The sequence below is a fragment of the Thunnus thynnus genome, chromosome 9 (assembly GCF_963924715.1).
Source record: "Thunnus thynnus chromosome 9, fThuThy2.1, whole genome shotgun sequence".
NCBI classification, from domain to species: Eukaryota; Metazoa; Chordata; class Actinopteri; order Scombriformes; family Scombridae; genus Thunnus; species Thunnus thynnus.
The window spans coordinates 16,837,657-16,863,939 of NC_089525.1; the positions used below are offsets into that span (position 1 = coordinate 16,837,657).

The 26,283-nt window shown below is 40.2% G+C and overlaps 4 protein-coding genes across 39 annotated transcripts in view; all 4 read left to right on the plus strand.

Moving 5' to 3' along the window:
• The window catches only part of LOC137189417 (protocadherin gamma-C5-like), a 316,496-nt gene that overhangs the window by 101,794 nt on the left and 188,419 nt on the right, over positions 1-26,283 (plus strand). Inside the window, exon 1 of one of the 36 annotated variants that reach the window (XM_067599257.1) lies at positions 1,280-3,758. The exons of 32 other annotated variants lie outside the window; for them this stretch is intronic. In XM_067599257.1, the coding sequence (XP_067455358.1) occupies positions 1,377-3,758 (2,382 nt within the window). In that variant the 5' untranslated portion in view covers positions 1,280-1,376. Of the gene's footprint in view, positions 1-1,279; positions 3,759-7,635; positions 10,270-26,283 lie in introns of those variants that run through there. 3 more of the 36 variants (XM_067599278.1, XM_067599259.1, XM_067599279.1) reach the window with 3 other exon arrangements.
• Positions 12,410-16,193, plus strand: LOC137189425 (protocadherin beta-15). The gene has a single exon (XM_067599284.1). It carries the CDS (start codon positions 12,808-12,810, stop codon positions 15,289-15,291), a length of 2,484 nt encoding a protein of 827 aa, XP_067455385.1. The 5' UTR covers positions 12,410-12,807; the 3' UTR covers positions 15,292-16,193.
• LOC137188826 (protocadherin gamma-A2-like) lies at positions 19,625-22,276 on the plus strand. The gene has a single exon (XM_067598405.1). The coding sequence runs from the start codon at positions 19,868-19,870 to the stop codon at positions 22,274-22,276; it is 2,409 nt and encodes an 802-aa protein (XP_067454506.1). The 5' UTR covers positions 19,625-19,867.
• Positions 23,081-25,637, plus strand: LOC137188827 (protocadherin gamma-A2-like). The gene has a single exon (XM_067598406.1). The coding sequence runs from the start codon at positions 23,202-23,204 to the stop codon at positions 25,635-25,637; it is 2,436 nt and encodes an 811-aa protein (XP_067454507.1). The 5' UTR covers positions 23,081-23,201.

A 26,283-nucleotide genomic window follows, 5' to 3' on the forward strand; every position in this document is an offset into this window, starting at 1 on the left:
CATCATTGTCTGTAGTTCTTTGTAATAAATTGAGAATAGAAGTTGTGTCTTAGTCAGAATTTCTGTTTATAAACTTGATGCATTTCTGATGTTCTTTCTGAAATCTGCAAAATGAAGCATTGGTCATCACAAGTTGAAGCTAAGATGTCAGGCCAAGTAGGGGCAAAGACATCTCTCCTTTCTATTTGGTAGTTACAAACCTGATGATGTCAGCATTTCTAGAGCTGACAGACATGAGTTTAATTCACATACATTTAACTTTTGATGCAGTCAAACAGACTGTATTACAATAAATTACATTGTTGTAGCTTGAGATAGAACTGCAACTAATCAAAATAATCAAATCGAAAATCATTCCCTGGAGACAGTATGCTAAATATGTACCAACCTGTGTTATGGTGACAAATATGATTCAGGTGACATGCAATTTTAATATAAATTTCAAACATGCACATGGACAGTTTCAGATAGAATACAGCAATAGAAGCTGTCAGTCATGACTGTGCTGCTACAACACATTTAGACTGCAAGCATACTTCAAAGTAAGTACATATGCAGTAAAATCAGCATGTTTCTGTGTCAATAACAGCAATTAAGGCAAATAAATTCTGAGCAAAGTACACAAACCAGGGTCCCACACCTTCTATTGTACACATCATGGTTATGGTGCATACAGCCTCTCAGTTTGACATATACTTTACTAGACCACATACAGTGAAGATGGACTGGAACCTGGTCTACTCCTTGCTGAAGTGTGCCTCTGATAAGATGACAAAAACCAAAATAAATACACCCTCTTGGAGGATTATCAGATGACTACGAAATATTTTGACTGCAGCTGGATTGCAGTGACACATGAAGGAAATTACATTATTTTACATGTTGTATTATTTCAGTGCATGTTGTTTAAGCATGGTGTCTCTAACATAATATATAAAAAAACATGCGACTTTGAAAAGTTTATGTGGTCCTCACTTCGTTTCTCTACCTTGATATACAGCAGGTATAATACACAAACTAAATGCACACCCAGTGATACATACAGTACGTAGTTGAAAATGTACACAATTAAATTAAATTCATGTTTCATTTAGAGGAACTCTACATAGTTTTGCAGGTTAAAACCAAGTTAAACAATGTTCCATATTATTTTTTTTTTAACAGTGTGAATATTGAACTTAACTCACGGTGTCGCTGTACACCACCCTTAAAATGTTTTAATTCCTCTGTTCTTTGTGGACGGGCGTTCTTGTACGCCTATTGACTGGCCTGGATATAGGAGCAACCGCGCTGAAGCGCTCTTAGTTTCTAGGTTTATATGTCGTTGAACTGTGTTTGTTGCATCGATTTGTAAACGTCTTAGGAACTCATCCTTGATGATGGATTCAACATTTATGGCGTTTTGGACGCGCAGCTTGTATTTCCTCCTTCTTTGGATGCATGGCGCATATGGAGACATAAGCTATTCTTTTCCAGAGGAGATGAAACGTGGATCAGTTGTTGGGAATATAGCCAAGGATCTCGGGCTGGAGATGGGCGCGATATCCAGCAGAAGAGCCCGCATTGACACGGATGGGACTGATAAACGTTATTGTGACATAAACCTGAGAAACGGAGAATTGATTGTGGCTGACAGGATTGACCGAGAGGGGCTTTGTGGAGAAAAGGCATCGTGCATCCTAAAACATGAGCTCGTGCTGGAGAATCCTCTCGAGCTCCATCGAATCAGTCTGCACATTCAAGATGTTAATGATAACTCGCCACAATTTAATGATGACTCGATCAATCTAGAGATTCAAGAGTCGACAGACAGAGGAGCTCGTTTTGTGATAGAAGAGGCGCACGATGCGGATGTAGGACAAAATTCAGTCCAGCAGTACAGCCTGAAAAAGAATGATAATTTTGTGTTGATGGTTGATGGAAACATGATAGAGCTTGTTCTTGATAAAGAGCTTGATCGTGAAAAACAACAGGAAATGAATTTGCTCCTTACAGCTTTAGACGGTGGCTCTCCTCAGAGGTCAGGTACAGTAGCCATACACGTCACTGTGCTGGATACTAATGATAACGCCCCAGTGTTTAGCCAGGCCGTTTATGAAGCCAGTCTGCCTGAAAACTCTCCTTTGGACACTGTAGTGGTCACAGTGAGCGCAAGTGATGCAGACGAGGGGGTGAATGGAGATGTGAGTTATGACTTTGGACATGTTTCAGAGGATGTGAAGAAGATATTCAGTATTGACCGTAAAGTGGGTGAGATAAGAGTAATCGGTACCATTGACTATGAAACTACCACATCGTTTGAAATTCGCGTTAAAGCAAAAGATGGGTTAGGGCTATCATCATACGCCAAGGTAATCATTTCTATCACTGATGTGAATGACAACGCCCCTGTGGTCAATTTGAAATCACTGACGAATCCCATACCAGAGGACACCTCTCCTGGTACAGAGGTGGGCATCATTAATGTGCAGGACAGAGACTCTGAGCGCAACCGACAGGTCCGCTGCTCCATTCAGCAAAATGTCCCTTTTAAGTTGGTTCCCTCTATTAAAAACTACTATTCTCTGGTGACCACAGGACACTTGGACCGTGAACTAGTGTCTGATTACAACATTACAATCACTGCCACTGACGAGGGTTCTCCACCTCTGTCCTCCTCTAAAACTGTTCAGTTATCTGTAGCAGACATCAACGACAACCCACCTGTGTTTGAGGAACAGTCCTACAGCGCATATGTGACTGAAAATAACAAACCTGGCTCCACTTTATGTTCCGTTACTGCTCGAGACCCCGACTGGAGACAAAACGGTACAGTGATTTATTCTCTGTTACCTGGTGAGGTGAACGGAGCCCTGGTGTCCTCCTATGTATCTGTTAACGGGGACACGGGGGTGATCCACGCTGTGAGGTCGTTTGATTATGAACAGTTCAGGAGTTTTAAAGTGCACGTGATGGCCAGAGACAATGGTTCTCCTCCGCTCAGCAGCAACGTGAGCCTCAGTGTGTTCATATCTGATGTGAATGACAACTCTCCTCAGATACTGTACCCCGCCCCGGAGGGCAACTCCTTCATGACCGAGCTGATCCCCAAAGCTGCACACGGAGGCTCTCTGGTGTCCAAAGTGATAGCGGTGGACGCGGACTCCGGACAGAACGCCTGGCTGTCGTATCATATAGTCAAATCCACTGATCCGGGACTTTTCAGTATTGGTCTCCACAGCGGAGAGATCAGGACACAGCGGGACATTTCTGAATCTGACAGCATGAAACAGAACCTTATTGTGTCAGTGAAAGATAACGGACAGCCCTCTCTCTCTGCCACCTGTTCCATGTATTTACTTATTTCTGATAACTTGGCTGAGGTCCCAGAACTGAAGGATATTTCTTATGATGAGAAGAATTCCAAACTGACCTCTTATCTGATCATCGCGCTGGTGTCTGTGTCCACCTTTTTTCTGACCTTCATTATCATCATCCTGGGTGTGAGGTTTTGTCGCAGGAGGAAGCCCAGACTGTTGTTTGATGGAGCAGTTGCCATCCCCAGCGCGTATCTCCCTCCTAATTACGCAGATGTTGACGGCACAGGAACTTTACGCAGCACCTATAATTATGACGCCTACTTGACAACAGGGTCTAGAACCAGTGACTTTAAGTTCGTGACATCTTACAATGACAACACTCTGCCTGCTGACCAGACTCTGAGAAAAAGTCCATCAGACTTTGCCGAGGCCTTTGGAGAATTGGAAGATTTTTCAGAGGTATGACTACACATGGTATCAAAGTTATATACAGAACAAAACAAAAAACACCAAAACAGCAAAAAATAAAGAAACAAGTCATTCAGACTTTGAATAAATTGCTCATAATAACAGGACAATGTCCAATTCTGAAGTACTGGTTTGCTTAGTATACATTTACTTTATTCGTAATATAATAATAATAATAATAATGGTTATTGTGCATAATTGTCCTTTTGTGTCTTTTTCTCTCTTTGTGTGGCTGTCTAAATCAGTTGGAAACTTTTCAAAACATCATGTCAGTCATCTGCCTCAAAGAATTTTAGTTTTTCTGGCTTTGTATGTGAAGGAGCAGCATGTGCTGCATTCAGATGCAGAATTCTTTGCAAGCATACTGTCAGATGCAACATTAGGTTTATTAGTCATAGCCTTGTGTAGTTTTAGTTCTAGATCTAGTAGTTTTAGATTTAGTTACAAAAAACTTGATTGTTTTAGCCTTGTTACACATGAATACTTCCCTGACATTTTGAATTTGTCTCTGAGATTTCATGGTTGTTGTCCAACTCCAAGGAATTTTGTATATACATTTTAGTGGTATTATGCATGTGACTTCACCAAAAGTTCTTTTTTCTTCTAAACTTACTGTAGTCTGCTGTCACTAAAAGGTTGTGCATGAGCTTGGCACCTTGCTGGGATTGGCAATTGTCCATAGATGTGTTGTTACTGATGTTTGGTCAGCATTAAGTAAGTTTACAGTTTGACATAGTGACGGTTATTTTTAAGGATATAGTTCTTGTACTTTCATCAAAAGCATGGTGTTTTATTTTTCACTACTGTACTATCATATACCTGTAGTGTACCAAAGACACGATCAAGTGTTTCAGAACAAAATGAACCTCCTAATATTGATCAGCTGGAGCATACAATGTGCACTGTGGTTTTATGACCTTTAATGCATTCCCTGTGTATGTATTAATGTTACATTCTATCATTCACTGTTGTTGCTAAAGTATATCTCCCACACAGGCAGAAAGGAAATCGTGTCTGTGGCCATTTATTTCTTACGCTTTACTAAAAATAACACAGTCTAATAGTTCTGCAGTAAATCCTGTCTTTGTGAAGATTATAATGTTCAGTTTTTGTGGAAACTGTTTAAGAGCTGTTAATTCAGCTTCATGGTCATTTTGACAGGTTGTAGTTTGTGGTGCTGTTAAATTGTATTAATTTATTTTTAATCAGAGGTGTTTCTAATATCAAGTCTACCCTCATTGCAAAAACATTCTGGCAGGTAGTGAGCTTACACTTAAGCTAATGTAAATTATGTCATTATAACATCAATGAGAATGCTATACAGTATATACCTCATGAGCTCAATGACCACATACTTTCATAGACATGCTACTGTTGTCTAAAGTGGATGGCATTATCTGTAACATGTACAGTAGGTGTTTACATTTGAATCCAGTCCACTACCCTTTGTTAACAGATATGTGTACTGGGGCTTTGTTTGAGCTTTTTTATGGTTGGTTGCTGCCTGGTCTAACCACTGTGATTTTAAAACACAGATAACATTTATGTAGAAATGTCAAAATAGAAAGAGTTTTTTATTTTAATTTTGTCAGTTTTGACTTGAGTTTATGTCATATGGAGATGCAGTGATTTTGTTAAACTCAGTGATATGCTCTGAATGAATCCCTTTATTGTGTCCATATATTATGTGTATTTTATCTAGTCTTTTAGCTGTGTTTTTACTGTGAGGGTCCAGGCTTGGTCTTTTGCTGTGGACCAATAATGTTTTCTTCTCTGGTAGTGCCTTGATAAAAGATTAGTCACCTTGCTTTTCAGTGTTCACCAAAATACTGTTTGAGTTTCAAACAGGTAATCCAGAAAGGTAGTGCTGGTACAAAGAGGGTTATTTTGTTTCCAGGTAAGCTCAGTGATCTTTCTAGTGCAATCGTTTTCATGTCATCTGTTCTGCCAGATTTTTTTCTATGCATTGACAAGGTTTTTTATGTATTTGGCCTTAACTACATGTGTCTAGGCTATGCTGCCAGTCAGAGTTTTAGATCTAATACAGCTGCTGTTGTCTTGTTGATACTCATTGACAGACTGTATCCTGTATCTCTGTTCTATGATAGTGGGAGTTTTTTTTTCTTTTTCTCTTTTTAGAGCAGGGAATAGGCTGGTCCGATCCATATTTAACTGTGGCGTGGTAAGGTGTTGTAATCACCTTAAATCACGCTAGTATTTGTGAATCTGCAGTTGTTATACAGCTTTGTTGTAGTGTGCTTTGCACAGGTGGTCTTTAATGGTGGTGACATTTTCTCTTAAGAAACTAGATGCAGTATCAATTGTATCTTGTACAAAAGAAGATTCACATACTCTGTTCTTGTGTTAAAGACATTTATTTAATAAGTACATCAAATTTACATTTTTGGTCCCTGCAGACACACTACAGAGTCATACTTCCTCTTGAAGTCAAGACCAGTGTGCAGGAATCTTCTCTGTTGCTATATTGCTCTTTCTTGAGATGTTGAGGTTTGATGCTCTGCCATGATAAATATACAAGTGCAAATATTTTCTCTAATCTGTATGAAATATAAAAATGAATCAGAACAAGTGGGGGCCCAAGCTAAACATCTTCTCAACTTATGGGTCTCTTCTCAGATTTGCTTATATCAGCAGGACTAGATCTAACAAACATGCATTCAGTTCACAATGAAAGATTGAGTTAGTACAAACACAACCACTATAGAACTGAAAGAAGTGGTGACAGAAGGTCATCATTACAATAAAGGACAGACAACTACAGGTATATTTTAAGACTGAAACCAAAATAGATTACCTGCATGTTGATATATTGTGGTTAACATGAGGTAAGGTAACTGGCTGATCACTGTGTGAGGAATAAGGTCTTCAGTACAGAATTGAGACAGAATCCTCACAGCAACGAAACACCAGATAAAGTACACACCTGTCATAATTTTATGTAACCATAACATTACAACACAAACGCTGCACTTATCACCATGAGACATTATAATTAAATTATATTTTATTTTTCTAAAGGTGAGGTCATCAAGCAATATGCCCATCCAGCACAGCCAAGATCACACAAAAGGAAAACTTATCAGAGATGCACCTGTTGTATGACGGCGAGAGGACTATAATGTACCTCATGATAAAGGTGGTGCACTCCTCCTACTGTACTACTCATCATGACTGTACAATATTTTCCAATTTTTGATCAGTTATTGAAGCTGTTACACAGGCAGAAAACTGTTGCATTTTACTGGCCATACTAGTATTTAGTTTGGTATTGTTAAAATTGACTGTCCTCTTTTTTTTTTTTTTTTTTTTTTTAGATAAGTATAGGCTATAAAAATACAAATAAAAATGAAAATAAAACACAGTAAGAAAAAACAAGTTGGCACTCAGTGCACAGATTTCAGCTGGATAGCTCCCTTCTTGGTTGTTGAGTTTAGAAAATACTTGAGACAGAATACTAAAAGTGTGACACAACACTGTCGAAGAGTGTGATTGGTTCTTATAATGAAAGAGCATAAAGCTGACTGTAAATACTTCTTGAGCAGCGTCTTCTTCTTCTAGAAAAGTTGTTCTTAAAAACTTTGCCTCCGAAAATACATAAATATGTTGTATTCACTGCTTTCACTGCACCATTTCTAATTAGTCTTGAACACAGAGGCGGTCTGCCTCATAGTTTGATATCACCCTGCTTTTAAGATGGATTAATTTAAATGAATACATACAGCAATAATATTGATGTTGCTTGTATCCTGATTGATTATTTGATTTGAACCTTATGGGGAAATGTGGTTGCAGATGTTGCTTATACAACATGGTTGTAGTATTTGTTCCACATAGAAGATAGTAATAAGAAGGTTATAAACAATTTAAAGTGTAATTTCTTTCATCAATGTTTATATTCAACCTCACTCACGGTGGCGCTATACACCAACCTTAGGATATTTGAATGCCTCTTTCCTTTGGTGGGGACGTACATTCTTATGTTCTTGTGTTCAGATACGGACAAACACCCTGGAATCGTTGTTGCTAGTCGTGGTTTCGTGTTATGACATAACTTGTCTTTGTTCGCTTTATTCTACAACCTGTTAGGAACTACTCGTTGACGATAGATTCGAAAATGATTTTGTTTCAAAGACGCAGCTTTTATTTCCTCCTTCTTTGGATGCATGGCGCATATGGAGACATAAGCTATTCTTTTCCAGAGGAGATGAAACGAGGATCAGTTATTGGGAATATAGCCAAGGATCTCGGGCTGGAGACGGGCGCGATATCCAGCAGAAGAGCCCGCATTGACACGGATGGGACTGATAAACGTTACTGTGACATAAACCTGAGAAACGGAGAATTGATTGTGGCTGACAGGATTGACCGAGAGGGGCTTTGTGGAGAAAAGGCTTCGTGCATCCTAAAACACGAGCTCGTGCTGGAGAATCCTCTCGAGCTCCATCGGATCAGTCTGCACATTCAGGATATTAATGATAACTCGCCACAATTTAACGAAGAATTGATAAATCTAGAAATCCGAGAGTCGGCAGACAGAGGAGCTCGTTTTGTGATAGAAGAGGCGCACGATGCGGATGTAGGACAAAATTCAGTCCAGCAGTACAGCCTTAAAAAGAATGATAATTTTGTGTTGATGGTTGATGGAAACATGATAGAGCTTGTTCTTGATAAAGAGCTTGATCGTGAAAAACAACAGGAAATGAATTTGCTCCTTACAGCTTTAGACGGTGGCTCTCCTCAGAGATCAGGTACAGTAGCCATACACGTCACTGTGCTGGATGCTAATGATAACGCCCCAGTGTTTAGCCAGGCCGTTTATGAAGCCAGTCTGCCTGAAAACTCTCCTTTGGACACTGTAGTGGTCACAGTGAGCGCAAGTGATGCAGACGAGGGGGTGAATGGAGATGTGAGTTATGACTTTGGACATGTTTCAGAGGATGTGAAGAAGATATTTAGTATTGACCGTAAAGTGGGTGAGATAAGAGTAATCGGTACCATTGACTATGAAACTACCACATCGTTTGAAATTCGCGTTAAAGCAAAAGATGGGTTAGGGCTATCATCATACGCCAAGGTAGTCATTTCTATCACTGATGTGAATGACAACGCCCCTGTGGTCAATTTGAAATCACTGACGAATCCCATACCAGAGGACACCTCTCCTGGTACAGAGGTGGGCATCATTAATGTGCAGGACAGAGACTCTGAGCGCAACCGACAGGTCCGCTGCTCCATTCAGCAAAATGTCCCTTTTAAGTTGGTTCCTTCTATTAAAAACTATTATTCTCTGGTGACTACAGGACAACTGGACCGTGAACTAGTGTCTGATTACAACATTACAATCACTGCCACTGACGAGGGCTCTCCACCTCTGTCCTCCTCTAAAACTGTTCAGTTATCTGTAGCAGACATCAACGACAACCCACCTGTGTTTGAGGAACAGTCCTACAGCGCATATGTGACTGAAAATAACAAACCTGGCTCCACTTTATGTTCCGTTACTGCTCGAGACCCCGACTGGAGACAAAACGGTACAGTGATTTATTCTCTGTTACCTGGTGAGGTGAACGGAGCCCCGGTGTCCTCCTATGTATCTGTTAACGGAGACACGGGGGTGATTCACGCTGTGAGGTCGTTTGATTATGAACAGTTCAGGAGTTTTAAAGTGCACGTGATGGCCAGAGACAACGGTTCTCCTCCGCTCAGCAGCAACGTGACCGTCAGTGTGTTCATATCGGATGTGAATGACAACTCTCCTCAGATACTGTACCCCGCCCCGGAGGGCAACTCCTTCATGACCGAGCTGGTCCCCAAAGCTGCACACGGAGGCTCTCTGGTGTCCAAAGTGATAGCGGTGGACGCGGACTCCGGACAGAACGCCTGGCTGTCGTATCATATAGTCAAATCCACTGATCCGGGACTTTTCAGTATTGGTCTCCACAGCGGAGAGATCAGGACACAGCGGGACATTTCTGAATCTGACAGCATGAAACAGAACCTTATTGTGTCCGTGAAAGATAACGGACAGCCCTCTCTCTCTGCCACCTGTTCCATGTATTTACTTATTTCTGATAACTTGGCTGAGGTCCCAGAACTGAAGGATATTTCTTATGATGAGAAGAATTCTAAACTGACCTCTTATCTGATCATCGCGCTGGTGTCTGTGTCCACCTTTTTTCTGACATTCATTATCATCATCCTGGGTGTGAGGTTTTGTCGCAGGAGGAAGCCCAGACTGTTGTTTGATGGAGCAGTTGCCATCCCCAGCGCGTATCTCCCTCCTAATTACGCAGATGTTGACGGCACAGGAACTTTACGCAGCACTTATAATTATGACGCCTACTTGACAACAGGGTCTAGAACCAGTGACTTTAAGTTCGTGACATCTTACAATGACAACACTCTGCCTGCTGACCAGACTCTGAGGAAGAGTCCATCAGACTTTGCTGACGTGTTTGGGGACAGTAATAGTTCTCCTGAGGTAGGAACATGCGTCATATAATCTGTCAAAGATGTGCAAAACGTCTTCAATATGTCATTCTGCAGTATTTGATTTTGAGTTTTCTATGCACACACGCACACACACACACACACACACACACACACACACACACACACACACACACACAGGCACACAGACAAAAGCTTTGCTCTCTTTGTTTGTTCATGTAAGTGCTTTATCTTGTCTCCACTGTTTTCAACCAGGGGAGCATCTTTGACTGTCATCGCTTGTTCCTCTGTCCTTGGTGCTGAACAGTGATTTTTTTCTGATGCATTTTTTGACCCTTTTACTGCTGTAATCTATTCCTTTGTCATTTTATTTTTGTCTCACTTAGTGTTATGATTTGCTATAAAATAACAGTTTCTAAAATATTTAGGTTGTTTTTGTTATAACGTTTTCACTTTAATGAGTTGCTGCTTTTATCTGGTAATGTAAGTCCATTTTCAGACCCTTGAGGTGTGACTTGTCTAGAACAGATGTTATGTTTAATTTCACATTTGCTGGACAAGATTAAATTATGTTTATTTTAAAAAATGTAAAAGGTCTGTATTGTTTAAATGATAATGGAGCAATGTTAGACATCTAATTAAGTGAAACAATACTTCGCATTTATCGAGCAATAACCCTGTATTCTCCTCAGTAATTTAACAAGTCCATTGATAAAACTATTTAGTCAAAGACTTCAATTGAAAATTTTTGTTATTGCAGCAGTATGTTGCTGATTTCTTTGTAATATGTTTCTGAAATCATTCTGGGTTGTGGGGTCATCCTGCCATTTAGCCATCTTCAAGCTGCTCGGCTCACTTTATTTTATAATTATAAATGGTGATGGGGAGAAATGCAATTTAAACTTACACTGGTGTGATCATGTGAAATTCTAAAAATTAGAAAAACACAAAATGCTGTTTACCGTCCGAGCACCATCTTCTTCATAATTACAGTAGCCCACTTATTAATGCTACACGTTCACTGGTCCTTATACTTTGGGTTTGTTAAATGGCACGCAACAGTTTAAGGTGTTTCAACATGCATTTTAGTGATGTTGTTTGACATTGCAATTATCAGTGATCTATTTAATGTTCAACAGTTTGATGCATTATGAAGTTCTCAGATCAAACCTCCACATTTGTCACAAACCAGAAAAAAACAAATAAAGAAACTTTTCAGTTTCTCCAGCCATCTTGGGCTTTGTAACGTTGGACTTTCTTTCACACGCATGCAGGGGAGCAACACTCACTGACACATGATATTGCATGGATAATAAGTTACTGTTCACTCAGAGTTGTTATTATGAACATATATTAATGGGAGATTATATCTACAGACTAGTAAATACAGTTAAAGTTAGTACGACAATGAAGGGATATTATGTACAAGTTAACTTTAGTACATTTATTTGTACAAAAAAAAATAACTGCATACAAAGAGAAAAGATTAATAGAACCAGATTTAGTTACTGATGCAATTAAAAAGACAACTACATCTGATTGACAAGAGCCGTGACACTGTTTACATAAAAGTTGGTAAACTCTTCAAGTAGAGGCGTGGACTGCCCGTCCACCTCAAGGTGTAATTATCAGTCTTTACAGCTTGAGCACCTGGTGTGGAAGTTAGTATGCACACAGACTATCTCAGTGGGCTTTTCAGTGCAGTACAGTGCATGTGTCAACTGTACTTGTCTCAGTTGTTTTGTTGGGTGTAGAATGATCTGTAGCACCTACTGGAGTACAGAACTTGAGATAAGTCATGTTTAGGGTGTGAGGGGTCTGCAATTATTTTCCCTGCCTGTTTCTGCCAGTTTCCTGACTCCAGAGATATCTAAATCCTCGACTAGGAGGAGGTTGGCACCAATTATATTTTCTGCAGACTGAACTGTCCATTGTGACATCAGTTATGCATTATAAAAACTAGTGCATTTTCAAAGTATATAGGATTTTATAACATTTTTCAGGCTTTGCCTTTACTGTTTCCATCCCCTGTTGCTTGAAACATAAATGTAATTCATCCAACTTGATTTTTGCCTAGTATTATCTTGGTGGTGCAAGATGATATTTTATATTTGAAACATCAAACATTTTATTGCACATTTCTCATACTGTTGTAATTATACTTTCAGTCTCTTGGTGACGCTCTTTTATAATGTCTGACTCATGGATGCCGTGTCTCACTGTATCTGTGTCAGTGAAACTGGAGCATTGGGTTAGAGAGCCGAGGGCTGAGTATGCATGTGTGGGTGTGTGTGAGGGAGAGATGGAGAAAAAGACTGTGTGTGTTGTGTGTGTGCATGTGTTAATGTGTGCACGGAGAGGCAGATAGAGGGAGAGAGTGAGGTTGTAACCAACGAGAGAGTGAGAAAGAGACAGAAAGAGAGAGAGAGGGAGAGCAGTGGTGAAATGAGGATAGAGAGAGAGGAATCCAAGCTGACAGCTTCCCTAATAGAGCATGATTAACTCAGCCACAGAAGCAGGGAACCGTTGGAATACAGCAGCATTTTCAGTTCGATATTTGGATGTATAAATGAAGGATTTAGAAATGATTTCGACAGTATATCTGTGTCTGAAAGCATGTTTAGTAATGGAGCAGCGAATAAACTTAAAACGGTGGCTGCATTTTTTATTGTTTAGCCTGTTTTTCGACATTTCGTTTGGAGAAGTCCGTTACGTCCTTCCAGAGGAGATGCAGCTGAGGTCGGTTATTGGGAATGTCGCGCGGGATCTGGGGCTGGAAGTGAGGGAGCTTGATGCTCGTCGCGCCCGGGTTGTTGCAGAAGGAACCAGCCAGCTGTGTGAACTGGACACTGCGTCGGGCAATCTTTTGATCAGCCAACGAATAGATCGAGAGGAGCTCTGCGCGCAAGCCAATGTCTGCATCATACAGTATCAGCTCTTACTTGAAGATCCCCTACAAGCATACAGCTTGGTGTTAGATATTGAAGACACAAACGACAACAGCCCAGTGTTTGCTGCAAGGGAGATAAATTTAGATTTAGTCGAATCCACAGTTCTCGGGAGGCGCTTTCCGTTGGAGAGCGCGCATGACCCCGATTTGGGCACGAATTCAGTCCGTGAATATAAACTGAGCCCAAATGATCATTTTGCGCTGGAAATGAGTACCCAAATAAACGGCAATGCTTATCCGGAACTGGTTCTTAAAAAGGCTCTGGACCGAGAGGCACAAGCTGAACATGTACTGAAAATCAATGGAATTGACGGGGGAAATCCAGTCAGATCAGGAACTGCCTCTATCCATATCCGTGTTTTGGACGCCAATGATAATGTCCCAGTTTTTAGCCAACGAGTTTACAAAGCCTCTGTGCCAGAGAACTCGGCCATAGGGACTGTCATAGCAACGCTGAATGCCACAGACTTAGATGAAGGGGTTTATGGAGAGATAACATACTCTTTCAGTCACCTGTCAGACAAGATGGGAGGAGTTGTTGAAATGAATCCTCTCAGCGGAGAAGTTCGGGTGGCAGGTGTCATTGACTATGAAGAGGCTAGTAAGCACGAGCTGGATGTGCAAGCTAAAGATGGCGGTGGTCAGGCCTCTCACTGTAAACTTATAATTGACGTTATTGACGTAAATGACAATAAACCCGTGATAGAAGTAAAGTCAGCTTCGGCTAACGTGGCCGAAGACTGTAGACCAGGAACTATGGTGGCACTGATTAATATTTATGACCTGGACACTGGAAATAGTGGGCGCGTCACGTGTACAATTTCAGACCATGTTCCATTTAAATTTGTATCAGAGGTCAAAAACTATTACATGTTAGTGACTGATGGAATACTAGACAGAGAACTTCAACCAGAGTATAACATCACAGTTACTGCCACCGATGGGGGCTCTCCCTCACTCTCCAGTGTCAAAGTTTTAACAATCGTGGTTAATGACATAAATGACAACCCCCCGACTTTTACGCAGAACGAGTTCAATGCCAACATCTTGGAAAACCAACCCGTTGGCACGTTTGTGATGAAAGTGAAAGCGGAGGACGTTGATGACGCATCTAATGCTAAACTACTGTACTATATATCGAAGGACACAAACTCAGAAGTGTCCTCTTTCCTTACCATCAACTCAGAAACAGGCGAGCTCTTCACATCACGACTCTTCGATTATGAACAGTCAGTTCACTTCCAAATCAAGGTGACAGCTCGAGACGGAGGGGATCCTCCACTCTCCACTACCTGCACTGTAAACGTTTTTATTAAGGACCAAAATGACAATGCACCTGTTATCTTATACCCTGTTCAAACCACCGGGTTCATTGCTGAGGATATGGTGCCACTTGAAGCGCCGAGAGGTTACTTGGTTACTAAGGTGGTAGCTGTGGACGCTGACTCTGGCCATAACGCTTGGCTTTCATACAGAATAATTAAAGCAACGCGACATGACCTGTTTATAGTCGGTCTGCATACAGGAGAAATTAGGACTGTGCGACCATTCATGGAGGACGATGAACCAAAACAAAGTGTTGTAGTTTTAGTGACGGATAACGGACCCGAATCTCTCTCTGCCACTGCCACAGTCAGCGTAGTAATTGGTGACGGGCTGCCAGTTTTACACGAACTCTTTGAGTTTTCGGATGAATCACAAGCAAGCGATAACTTAACACTCTATTTGATTGTCGCTCTGTTAACCGTTTCCTCTCTTTTCATCCTTTTAATCAGCGGAGTGTTTTATTTCAAGCTCTGTCGGCGTGGTTATGTTTACCGTTCAACCACTGATAGTCTCCCGGTTTTCCCCACGACCTACTGCCCCTCCACTTTGACAGATTTTAGCCGTTGTGGGACCCTGCTGAAAGATGAGCGGTATGACTCCTTCTTGACCACTGGTTCTTGGAGGGGTGATTTTCGTTTCGGGACAAATACAGACACTGACACATTGAAAAAAAGGAGTGCAGCCTATCAAAAAAACACTCTTAGGCGTACCAGTACAGACAGATCTAGTCTGAAGGTGAGGGCAGGTCCACCGCATCCTTGTTACGTAGTCACATGAGAGTCGGCCATGACAAGCCAAAGCGTACTGTAAATATGTTGCAAAATACTCCCCGTGAAGTTTATTAAGTGTGGACCTTCTGACTGTCACTGTTGTAATTGCATTAATTGTTTTAATCAGGTTGTATGGAATCACTGCAACAGTATATCTTGCGGTTATGTATGTTTAAAATGTGAACATTTTTCCAGTATTTCTGCATGACTATGTTGTCAATGCAATGTGTAATTTCCTTGGAGTTTTGAATATAATCTCAACCTCATCACCTAAGACCTGACCTTGAACATAAACGGCAATATTATCCCTGTAGAAAGTCTATGTTGTGGGATATTTTCAGAAACAGTGTCATAGTGGCATAAATAAACTAATTGTGCTGGTTCTGTTTTGTTAGCAATTGTTTGCAGATTGCAGCAGAAAGTTACTTGTGTTTACTTTGGTCAGGCTTGTTTTGTTTGCCTGTCTCTCTTCTTCTTCTAAGTCACTAGTTAGTATGTCTCTCTCTCTGCCAGTTTATCTTTGTCTTTTTCAGAATTGCTTGGTTATAATATTTCATTCTTTTCCGATTTATTATCTACAAATATGTTTACTCTGTTACTTTAGTGTGATGCCAAATGTGAGGTCCTGCACTTTTACACTTTTATTTATTCTCTATTTTTAACTTGGAATACAATTCTGCCACGTTTTGATAATGGTGTTATGTTTTCAAAAAAAAAATGATTAAAAAAGAATAAAAAAAGACTGTAATAAGATAGTAAAAGCTTTGCACTGAATTTGTCATGAATTGAACAATATGTAAACAGACTGTGTTTGATGAAAAATAAACCTGAAGAGAAAAAATTGTTTTACTTCTTCAATGACCTGATGAAGCTTTTGCACAGAATGTGTAAAGGACACAGGTGTAAGACATTTACAACAGAAACCGAAACTGGTGGTCATAATAACAAAAATCTGAGGCAACTTTCTAATTAACAAGGAAAATAAAACATACTCAATGCCATAGTTAATGCATCAACTTAAGATGAAAAACAACAAATTTATCACAGCATTATCTATCTTAGTGTGTCAGCATAAATCAGTACATAGAGAAAATGCTTTAAACTGTTTTTCACTAGTTTTGTTACTTTTTGATATGTTTCATAAAAAATATTAGACAGTATCTCAAGTGTAATAACTTCAAAAGGAAGTGGAAGTGCACTTCCGAAAGCTGTTAAAGTCTAATATTTATCAGTCAACAAATATTTGCAACTTACTGTTAAATAAAACTCAAATGAACCTCCTCTAGACTCTCTTTATTGTGATCCTTTGAACATGGACAGTACAATATTTTCATGCACTCACACTTCATGCCAAAGTCTTTTAAAACAATACTTGTAGGTAGCTGCTGACTTTTATAGTTTTTTTTTCCATAGTTTGGCAGTGAATTTGAAATACTCCTTTTGAATGATAGATAACTGTAACATTTCAAATGCATTTATTCTATTGTACCATGTGAAAGATGTGGACTAATCTGTGGACATAAGTAACAGACAACAATAGATTTCTATGTTTGTGGTGAAATCATATAACAGATTAACCTGTGATGATGAAAGGATGATTCTTTTTAAAACGTTCAGCTATAGAACGTAAGTTCATAAGTTATATATCTGAGCTCTGCAGTACTGCAAATAGAGGTATGAAAAAAACATTTTTTTTCTTTTTTTTTTAAGTCAACACATGTTTTTTTTCCCTCATCTGAGGCGTACATTGAAAATACAAACATAAATGAATGTTAATTCTTTCTTTCTTTCTTTTTTTTGTTACACCATTTTTCTGTGTTGAGGTTATCTCTCAATTAGACTTTTCTACCTAAAAAGCACCACCAAGAGACATAACATAACTTTGCAAAAGAGAATATGAGAGTATAAAAGCAAAGCATTTCCAAAGTCATATAACAACAGAAATATGAGTACTTTTATATGAACAAGTGTTGAAAAGTACCTAGTTCGGAGCTGCAGTCAGATCAGTGGTTATAGTCTTACACAACACTTACATGATGTATGTGTTTCTGTGTCACTGTGTATGTATTACTACTTGGTATGGACTGCTTCATGGCAGTGAAGCAGAGAGGTTATGTCATCAACAGAATTTTTATATGTGAGTTCATTGTCTTCCTGATGTAGCTGCAGGCCCATTTGTGCTCCTAATTTCAGCTATAAGTAGGAGGGGAAAAAAACAAGCATTGCTTATTTTTTTGATTATTTGGGTCACAAGAACCCACTGTAGGAAGCAGCGTGGTAAACAATATAGCAGAATGCTAGGAAAGTATGCCAATTTAACAGCATGACTGATTTTAATTAACACAAGCATCAGAGTTTTCTGTGTTTTTGAATACTGTGGGTGGATATGCCCTGTTTTATAGACACATCTTGTGCAGAGTGGAGGATGAAATGTAGGAAAACTGCTGAGACATTATGTATGTAATTCTACATTTTTAGCAACACCTTTAAGCTGCACTTAAAGACACACACACACACAAAGACAAGCCTAAACAGTGACCCCCCAGGTTAACAGTCTAACACACCAAAGTTACCTGCTGGTGAACGACAGTCAAATTATCTGCTAAAAATTTGGAGCAGGCAGGAAATTGAGCAGAACCTAGGTGAAAAACATGAAGAAATATTTCTAAAATGTTTATTTACTGATAGTAGCAAAGTAGTCCTACACAAGGAAGTTGAGAACTAGACAGCTTTATAAAACTGTTGGACTTGGAGTCTGACTGTGTGTTAGATGTAAGTCATAGTTTGTGTCTATCTTTCTTTTTGCAGCCCCTGAAATTCTCCTGCAGCCCCTTGTCCCCTTGTTTATTTCAGATAGGGCACAAAATCAGTGTCTGATATGTTATTTTCACCGTTCCACCATGTAAATGAATGCAATGTGACAATATCTGATCAGTGTTCTCATCAATTTGTGTTGTATTATCAGGATTCATACTAACTGTTTTCTCTTTTTTTTGTTCTTTTTTTTCTCGGTGCACTGCTTGAATGAAACTTCCATTTCGGTCCAACAGGTAAGATAATTTTCATTTTCCTTTCTCTTTAAAAATCTCACACAGTGCACTACATTTTTTTACACTGTTATATGACAGCATCACAGCCACATCAACACCATACTCAACTCCCACAGTCAGCATGAAACAGTGTTGACCCAGAATGTGCTTCTATCTGTTCTCTATCACTTTTCTTTACTCTCTCTTTCACCATACACAAACTATATTGGAGTCAATTAATAAACCTAATTTCATGAATGTTTCTAAGACACATTTCATCCCAAATGCTGCTTTGAAAGTCATATTCATACAAGACTGACATTTTAGCTATATCTGTCGTGTAACACAGGGAGCTTCTTTGCTCTTATTGCTGTGTGCAACGCTACCCTAGGCTTGAAAGTACATGAATATTAATAATCCCTGGCTGCTGCTGTGCAGTCTTTGCCTGAATAATGCACAATCATGATGTGCTTAATGTTAAGGTCTGCAGCAATGTATGCTAATATTGTGTCTGAATAGGGGGACAGTGTGAGGCACAATCATGCCCCATTAAAATCTGCATTCTTGCCTGTGCAGGCATAATGTAAGAAATATACTGCTGTGAGATTTGTCAGTATACATGCATGCTTGTGGGTGAGTGTTGCAGTCGTTTCACAGTGGATGTAAGTTCCACTGCTCAAATGTAGGTCACTGGATTTATCAGTCACACTGGATCAGGAGAGAAGAGATTATCTATCTATCTATCTATCTATCTATCTATCTATCTATCTATCTATCTATCTATCTATCTATCTATCTGTCTATCTGTCTATCTGTCTATCTGTCTGTCTGTCTGTCTGTCTGTCTGTCTGTCTGTCTGTCTGTCTGTCTGTCTATTTTTGTGTGTATATGCCCATGATTGTTTGTATGCACTGTTAAAAAACAATTCTCTCTCTCATTGACACTGTTGGGGCTGTTACATTTAAAGGACGTGACAGGAAGTTGTGATTACAGGGAACCACTTCCCAACACAATACAAAATATTCACAGGTTTACCCAGTTCTCTTCCTAGTCAACTGATATCTAAACGTGGTGACAAGGGCAAGTTCACTGTACAATCAGATACTGAGAAAACATATAATTAACTTTTATTTGTTTTATAAATGACTTTTATTATTTGATGGTTCTTTCATTCTTCGGCGAATTATTATGTTTTAGATCAGTAGCATTAAAGGTTTGTCGGAAAGGGCTTGTAAAGTTTGGATTCAGGAGACAAGACAGACCAGACATTGGAGCACTGGTCCACACATACCGAGGATGATGTTATTTTACTTAGTCACTGTTGGTGGTGCTGTTGCCTAAGCAGACTACTTGTGTAACATCGGCCTTATCACAGAGACCAAGTCACCACCCGTCGTTGAAAGGAATAGACGATGGTTGTGTGTATATATCCGATGAGACACTAGTGTGGATGGTGGCATTGTGTGGATTTGATAGAAGACTGTATAGAATATACGGTACATATTGTGAGCGAGATACGACGCCTCTCTGCTCATACGGCTAACTGGAGCAGATATGGATACACTGAAGAGCAAAGGCACATCGTGGGGTTGGAGAGTCTCCATTTTTCTTTTCTGCGTTGTTGCTGCGGTTAGCGGACAAATTCGTTATTCTATACCAGAGGAGATGAGGAAAGGGCTGTTTGTCGGAGACGTTGCAAAAGACCTGGGCTTGGATGTTAAAAGGTTGGTTTCTGGTCGGGCTCGACTCGCTATAGACGATGATAACCAGTATGTCGCACTGAACCAGAACAAAGGGCATATAGTTGTCAATGAAAGAATTGACAGAGAAAAATTATGCGCCAAGAAATCTCCGTGTAGCTTTAGTCTAGAAATTGTCCTGGAAGATCCACTCGAATTGTTTTCCATTACCATCGAAATACAAGATGTAAACGATCATGCTCCTGCTTTTCCCAAAAAGGAAATTAATTTGGAAATAAGCGAATCGACGCCCACAGGGACTGTATTCTTGCTTGATAGCGCAGCTGATCCCGACGTAGGAATAAACTCACTGCAGAGTTATTCTTTAAAAGCAAATGAACATTTTGTTCTCAAACAACATGCTCGGGCAGATGGGAGTAAATACGCTGAAATGATACTTCAGAGTGGTTTGGACCGCGAGAAGCAAAGCGAGCACACGCTCATATTAACAGCTGTAGATGGTGGGGAACCTCAGAGGTCTGGAACAGTAAGGATACATGTATCTGTTCTGGATGCAAACGACAACGCACCCGTCTTTACACAGTCCTTATACAAAGTATCTGTGTTGGAAAATGTTTTGCGCGGCACAGTTATTGCTAAAGTGAGTGCCATAGATGCGGACCAAGGTTACAACGGTAACGTAACATATTCCTTCACGCACCTAGAGGACTCATCCTGCCCTTTTGAAATAAATCCTTACACTGGAGAGGTTAAACTCACCGGTGATATCGATTACGAGGTATTACCAAATTACGAAATAAACCTTCAAGCAAAAGATCCGTGGGGTGTAATGGGCGCCAGCAAATTAATAATCGAGATAGCAGATGTGAATGATAACAGTCCAGTTATCACAATGGCCTCTTATTCGGGTAGAATTTCAGAAGATTCTACTCCTGGCACAGTTGTGGCGTTGATTAGTGTCCAAGATAAAGATTCTGGTAAAAACGGACAGGTTCAGTTAAATATAGATGAAAATCTCCCGTTCAAAATCAAATCGTCTCTGAGAAACTATTACGCACTGGTCACGGAGCAAAGCCTCGACCGAGAAAAGCGTTCCAAGTACAGCATCACTCTCACTGCCACAGATGAAGGCTTGCCTGCCTTATCGAGCATAAAAACTGTCGTTTTAGACGTTACTGATATTAATGACAATGCACCAACATTCAGCCAAAGTGTTTACAGCACTCGGGTAATGGAGAACAATCCTCCTGGAGTCGAAATGTTGCAGATCCACGCCACTGATCCAGATCAGGGTCAGAATGCGCGCATATCATATCTTCTTATTGACGGGGAGGTTAATGGAAATCCAGTCTCCACATATTTCTCCATTGATACCGAGAGTGGAGTCATTCACTCTTTGCGTTCACTTGACTATGAACAAGTCAAAGAGTACAAAATACGAGTTAAAGCGCAAGATGGAGGCTCGCCACCAATAAGTAGTAACGCTACAGTTATTGTGCATGTCCAGGACCAGAACGACAACCCCCCTCAGGTTCTGTACCCAGTCCAGACCGGTGGCTCTCTGGTGGCTGAAATGGTGCCTCGTTCAGCAGATGTGGGCTATCTGGTCACTAAAGTGGTGGCTGTTGATGTGGACTCTGGACAGAATGCCTGGCTCTCCTATAAACTGCAGAAAGCCACAGACAGGGCGCTGTTTGAAGTGGGCTTACAGAATGGAGAAATAAGAACTATCCGCCAGGTGACTGATAAAGATGCTGTGAAACAAAGACTGACTGTTATAGTGGAGGACAACGGGCAGCCCTCTCGTTCAGCTACAGTCATTGTTAACGTGGCGGTGGCGGACAGCTTCCCTGAAGTGCTGTCAGAGTTCACTGACTTTACACACGACAAGGAGTACAATGACAACCTGACTTTTTACTTAGTGTTGGCTCTGGCTGTAGTTTCCTTCCTCTTCATCACGTGTTTAGTGGTTATTATATCAGTGAAAATCTACAGATGGAGACAGTCACGCATCCTGTATCACTCCAATCTCCCTGTGATTCCATATTATCCACCACGTTACTCAGACACTTTGGGGACAGGGACTCTCCAACACGTGTACAATTACGAGGTGTGCAGGACGACTGACTCCAGAAAGAGTGACATTAAGTATATGCCACCAATGAGTCAAAGTTTGGTTAGTGTTGATGACGCTGGAACTGAAACCCTGCAGAATGGAGAACAGTCATCAGCAGTATCTCGTATGTCTACTCTGGTAAGTTAATCTCTGAGCATAATAAATTGTTGATAGAAAGTCCATGTTCATATTTTTTGTATGTATGCTGTTTATTGAAGCTTTAACAGTTGGCACATAAATATGTTGCTGCTGTACAGAGAAGAGTGTTGTGTTTACAGTCGTTTCTGCACTCAGCCCTGTCGCTGTCCATGGTGCTGAAGCGCTGAACTGATGCTTTTGCCGTTTAATAATAATAATAATAATAATAATATTTAGTATTTAATAACTTTGAAGCATTAAGTACATGGTTAAGGTTGGTGATTGATTATTTTTACTACCACTTCCTTGCTTTCAGTACACACTTCATGAGGAAGAATGTCTTTATTTTTATTTGTTTGTTCTTATAAATATACTATATAGTTTGGTTCAGATGAAATATACAAAACAAAAATCAAATCTTTTCATACTTATAAAATTGTGTTTTGTTTTTGTTTTTTGTTTTTAAATCAGGGAGAGATTAATTGTACCCGTTTATCTTTTTGCAAACAGCACCTAGAGATTTGAGTTTTTAATATTAGATGCCTCCTGATAACGAAACAGAGCCATGAAAAACGACATGCCACAGATTAAAATAAGAACCCATTAACGTATTTTAATTCATAAATAAGCCACCCAAGCACATAACCCACTGGGTTAATGTCTGGTTATACTAGTTTCATATTTTAGCCTCCAAGTGACGCTGTTGCCCGATAAGTCAATTCTACCATGCATTGTGAGGCAGTGTTGTTCCCTCCCCTATTACTGCGTTTTACAAAAGGAGAGGATCTGTGTTACATATGAGCTGGGGCTCAACGAAGACACAGTTGGTTTACAATATAACGCTCATCTAAATTAACCTGGAATGTATGCGTTTTTCTCACTGAATTGAAATCCTCATCCCATAGTTTCTTTTTCTTGAATATTCTGCTTTCACATGGCATTTAAAGAACATCATCAAAAAAGAGGAGTACGATGGCGACGAGGAGTGTACCTATTTATTTTTCTAAATATTTTTCTTAAGCAAGCGAAGGCACAGATCCGGTATTCAATCCCAGAGGAGATGAAGAAAGGGTCTCTTGTTGGTAACGTCGCACAAGATCTTGGTTTGGATTTGAAAAGGCTCCGTTCTGGTCGGGCCCGTATCGTGACCGGAGAGAACATCCATTACACCGAGCTGAAGACAGACAAAGGGACTTTGGTCGTGAATGAGAGAATAGACAGAGAGCAGCTTTGTGGAGACGTAACGCCGTGCAGCTTTACCTTTGAGATTTTATTGGAAAACCCAATGGAGTTGCACCCTGTGACCATAGAAGTATTGGACGTAAACGACAACGCTCCCACTTTTCAAAACAGTCACTTGGAATTTGAAATAAGCGAATCAGCTGCGCTTAGTTCCCGTTTTGTCTTAGAGAGTGCGGATGATGCCGATGTAGGGGAAAACGGTCTGCAGAACTACATTTTAACGCCGAATGACAATTTTGTTTTGAAACAACATGTCAATCCAGACGGCAGTAAATATGCTGAAATGGTGCTTCAGAAACCTTTAGACCGAGAAGAACAGCCACGCCTGTCTCTAAAGCTGTTGGCTGTGGACGGCGGAAATCCACAGAGATCCGGTACAGTAAATATAGATGTCAACATTCTAGATGCGAATGATAATGCTCCTGTCTTTAATCAATCAGTATATAAGGCTATAGTGATTGAAAATGCGCCAAAAGGCACGTACGTTGTCACTGTGAACGCCAGCGACATAGATAGCGGTTCAAACGGACAAGTTACATATTTCTTTTCAAAAGCAAAAGCAGGAATAGCTGATTTGTTCGATATAGATGAGACTACTGGGAGAATATATGTGTCGAGAGAAATAGATTTTGAAAAGGACAAAAAAATTGAGTTCAGGGTTGAAGCTAAAGATCAAGGCGGACTGACAGATTCTAGCAAAGTTGAAATTGAGGTCATTGATGTAAATGATAATGCTCCGGTCATTAACGTTATGTCATTCACAAGTCCTGTGTCAGAAGACTCCCCTGCTGGCACCACTATCGGCATAATTAATGTTAAAGACCTTGATTCGGGTGAAAACGGACAAGTACGGTGCACGATCGAAGGCAGTGTTCCTTTTAGAATTAAATCCAATGTAAGAAATTATTATGCATTGATGACTGATGCTGCATTAGATCGTGAAAATCTGTCTGAATGTAACATCACTGTTATTGCCTCAGACGCAGGATCACCTCCCCTCTTAAGTAAAAAAACCTTTTATCTGAAGGTCTCGGATGTAAATGATAATGCTCCAGTGTTTCCAAGAGGCCTTTACAGTGCGTTCATCCCAGAGAACAACTCTCCGGGTGGCTCTATACTAAGTGTTAATGCTAAAGACCCCGATGAAAATCAGAATGCCCGTGTCTCCTATATTTTGGAAGAGTGTGAGATCGGCGGATCTCCAGTCTCTGAATATGTTTCTGTTAATGCGGAAAGTGGAGTCATTCATGCAGTTCGCTCATACGATTATGAGCAGATCAAAGAACTGGTGTTCATCGTCAAAGCGCAGGATGGAGGTTCCCCTCCACTCAGTAGCAATGTGACTGTGAAAATAATGATCCAGGACCAGAACGACAACCCCCCCCAGGTTCTGTACCCAGTCCAGACTGGTGGCTCTTTGGTAGCTGAAATGGTGCCTCGTTCAGCAGATGTGGGCTATCTGGTCACTAAAGTGGTGGCTGTTGATGTGGACTCTGGACAGAATGCCTGGCTCTCCTATAAACTGCAGAAAGCCACAGACAGGGCGCTGTTTGAAGTGGGCTTACAGAATGGAGAAATAAGAACTATCCGCCAGGTGACTGATAAAGACGCTGTGAAACAAAGACTGACTGTTATAGTGGAGGACAACGGGCAGCCCTCTCGTTCAGCTACGGTCATTGTTAACGTGGCGGTGGCGGACAGCTTCCCTGAAGTGCTGTCAGAGTTCACTGACTTTACACACGACAAGGAGTACAATGACAACCTGACTTTTTACTTAGTGTTGGCTCTGGCAGTAGTTTCCTTCCTCTTCATCACGTGTTTAGTGGTTATTATATCAGTGAAAATCTACAGATGGAGACAGTCTCGCATCCTGTATCACTCCAATCTCCCTGTGATTCCTTATTATCCACCACGTTACTCAGACACTTTGGGGACAGGGACTCTCCAACACGTGTACAATTACGAGGTGTGCAGGACGACTGACTCCAGAAAGAGTGACTGTAAGTTCGGCCGAGCTGGTAGTCAGAACGTGCTGATAATGGACCCCAGTTCTACAGGGACGATGCAACGGATGCAGAGTGAAAAGAGCATCCTGGATGAACCAGACTCTCCTCTAGAGGTGAGCTAAACATTAAGCTTCATCTTAGTGCTTTTTTTTGCTGTTTAATTTTTTGTTGCATAAACAAATAAACAGTTTCATTCTATACCGTCATTTTAAGCACCATGGACAACATCTCATGTAAAAAGAATGCGACATGAAACCTATATGATTTTCATTCCCTACGTATATGCGCAATATTCACTGTTGGGTAGCTAAAAGCCCTTGCTTAAAGTTTGGGGAAAGGCTGTAGTAACGGATAAATATAAATGTGTTAACAACGAGTAATAAGGTATGACTGACCCTATTTCGCGCCTTCTCATTTCACAGTCTAAAAGTTCTGCATTGACAATGCATTTTACCACTAAACATAAATCCTTATAAAAATATTTACATTTTAATACCTTTCATACGAGATTTCTTAATTTCAGTTTCTGCATTTGTAACATTGTAAACGATTGGATCGTTTTGGGTGCCATCAGATTGTTTTTGAAGGTAATCATGCGTATTTATTTATTTGAAAAATATTAAGATAACCATTTGATAGTTTATGTAAAACTTTTAGTCAATTTGAGGTTAAAATATTCTTAGCGGATGTCTACATTAAGATTTCAATATATTTTATTGAGTGCTGGTCTTTTTTATTTGCATGTAAATGCTTATCGGTACAATATGT

Coding starts and splice junctions, on each gene's coding strand:
- LOC137188827 (XM_067598406.1), top strand. CDS start 23,202: ATGGCATTTAAAGAACATCATCAAAAAAGAGGAGTACGATGGCGACGA.
- LOC137188826 (XM_067598405.1), top strand. CDS start 19,868: ATGGATACACTGAAGAGCAAAGGCACATCGTGGGGTTGGAGAGTCTCC.
- LOC137189425 (XM_067599284.1), top strand. CDS start 12,808: ATGAAGGATTTAGAAATGATTTCGACAGTATATCTGTGTCTGAAAGCA.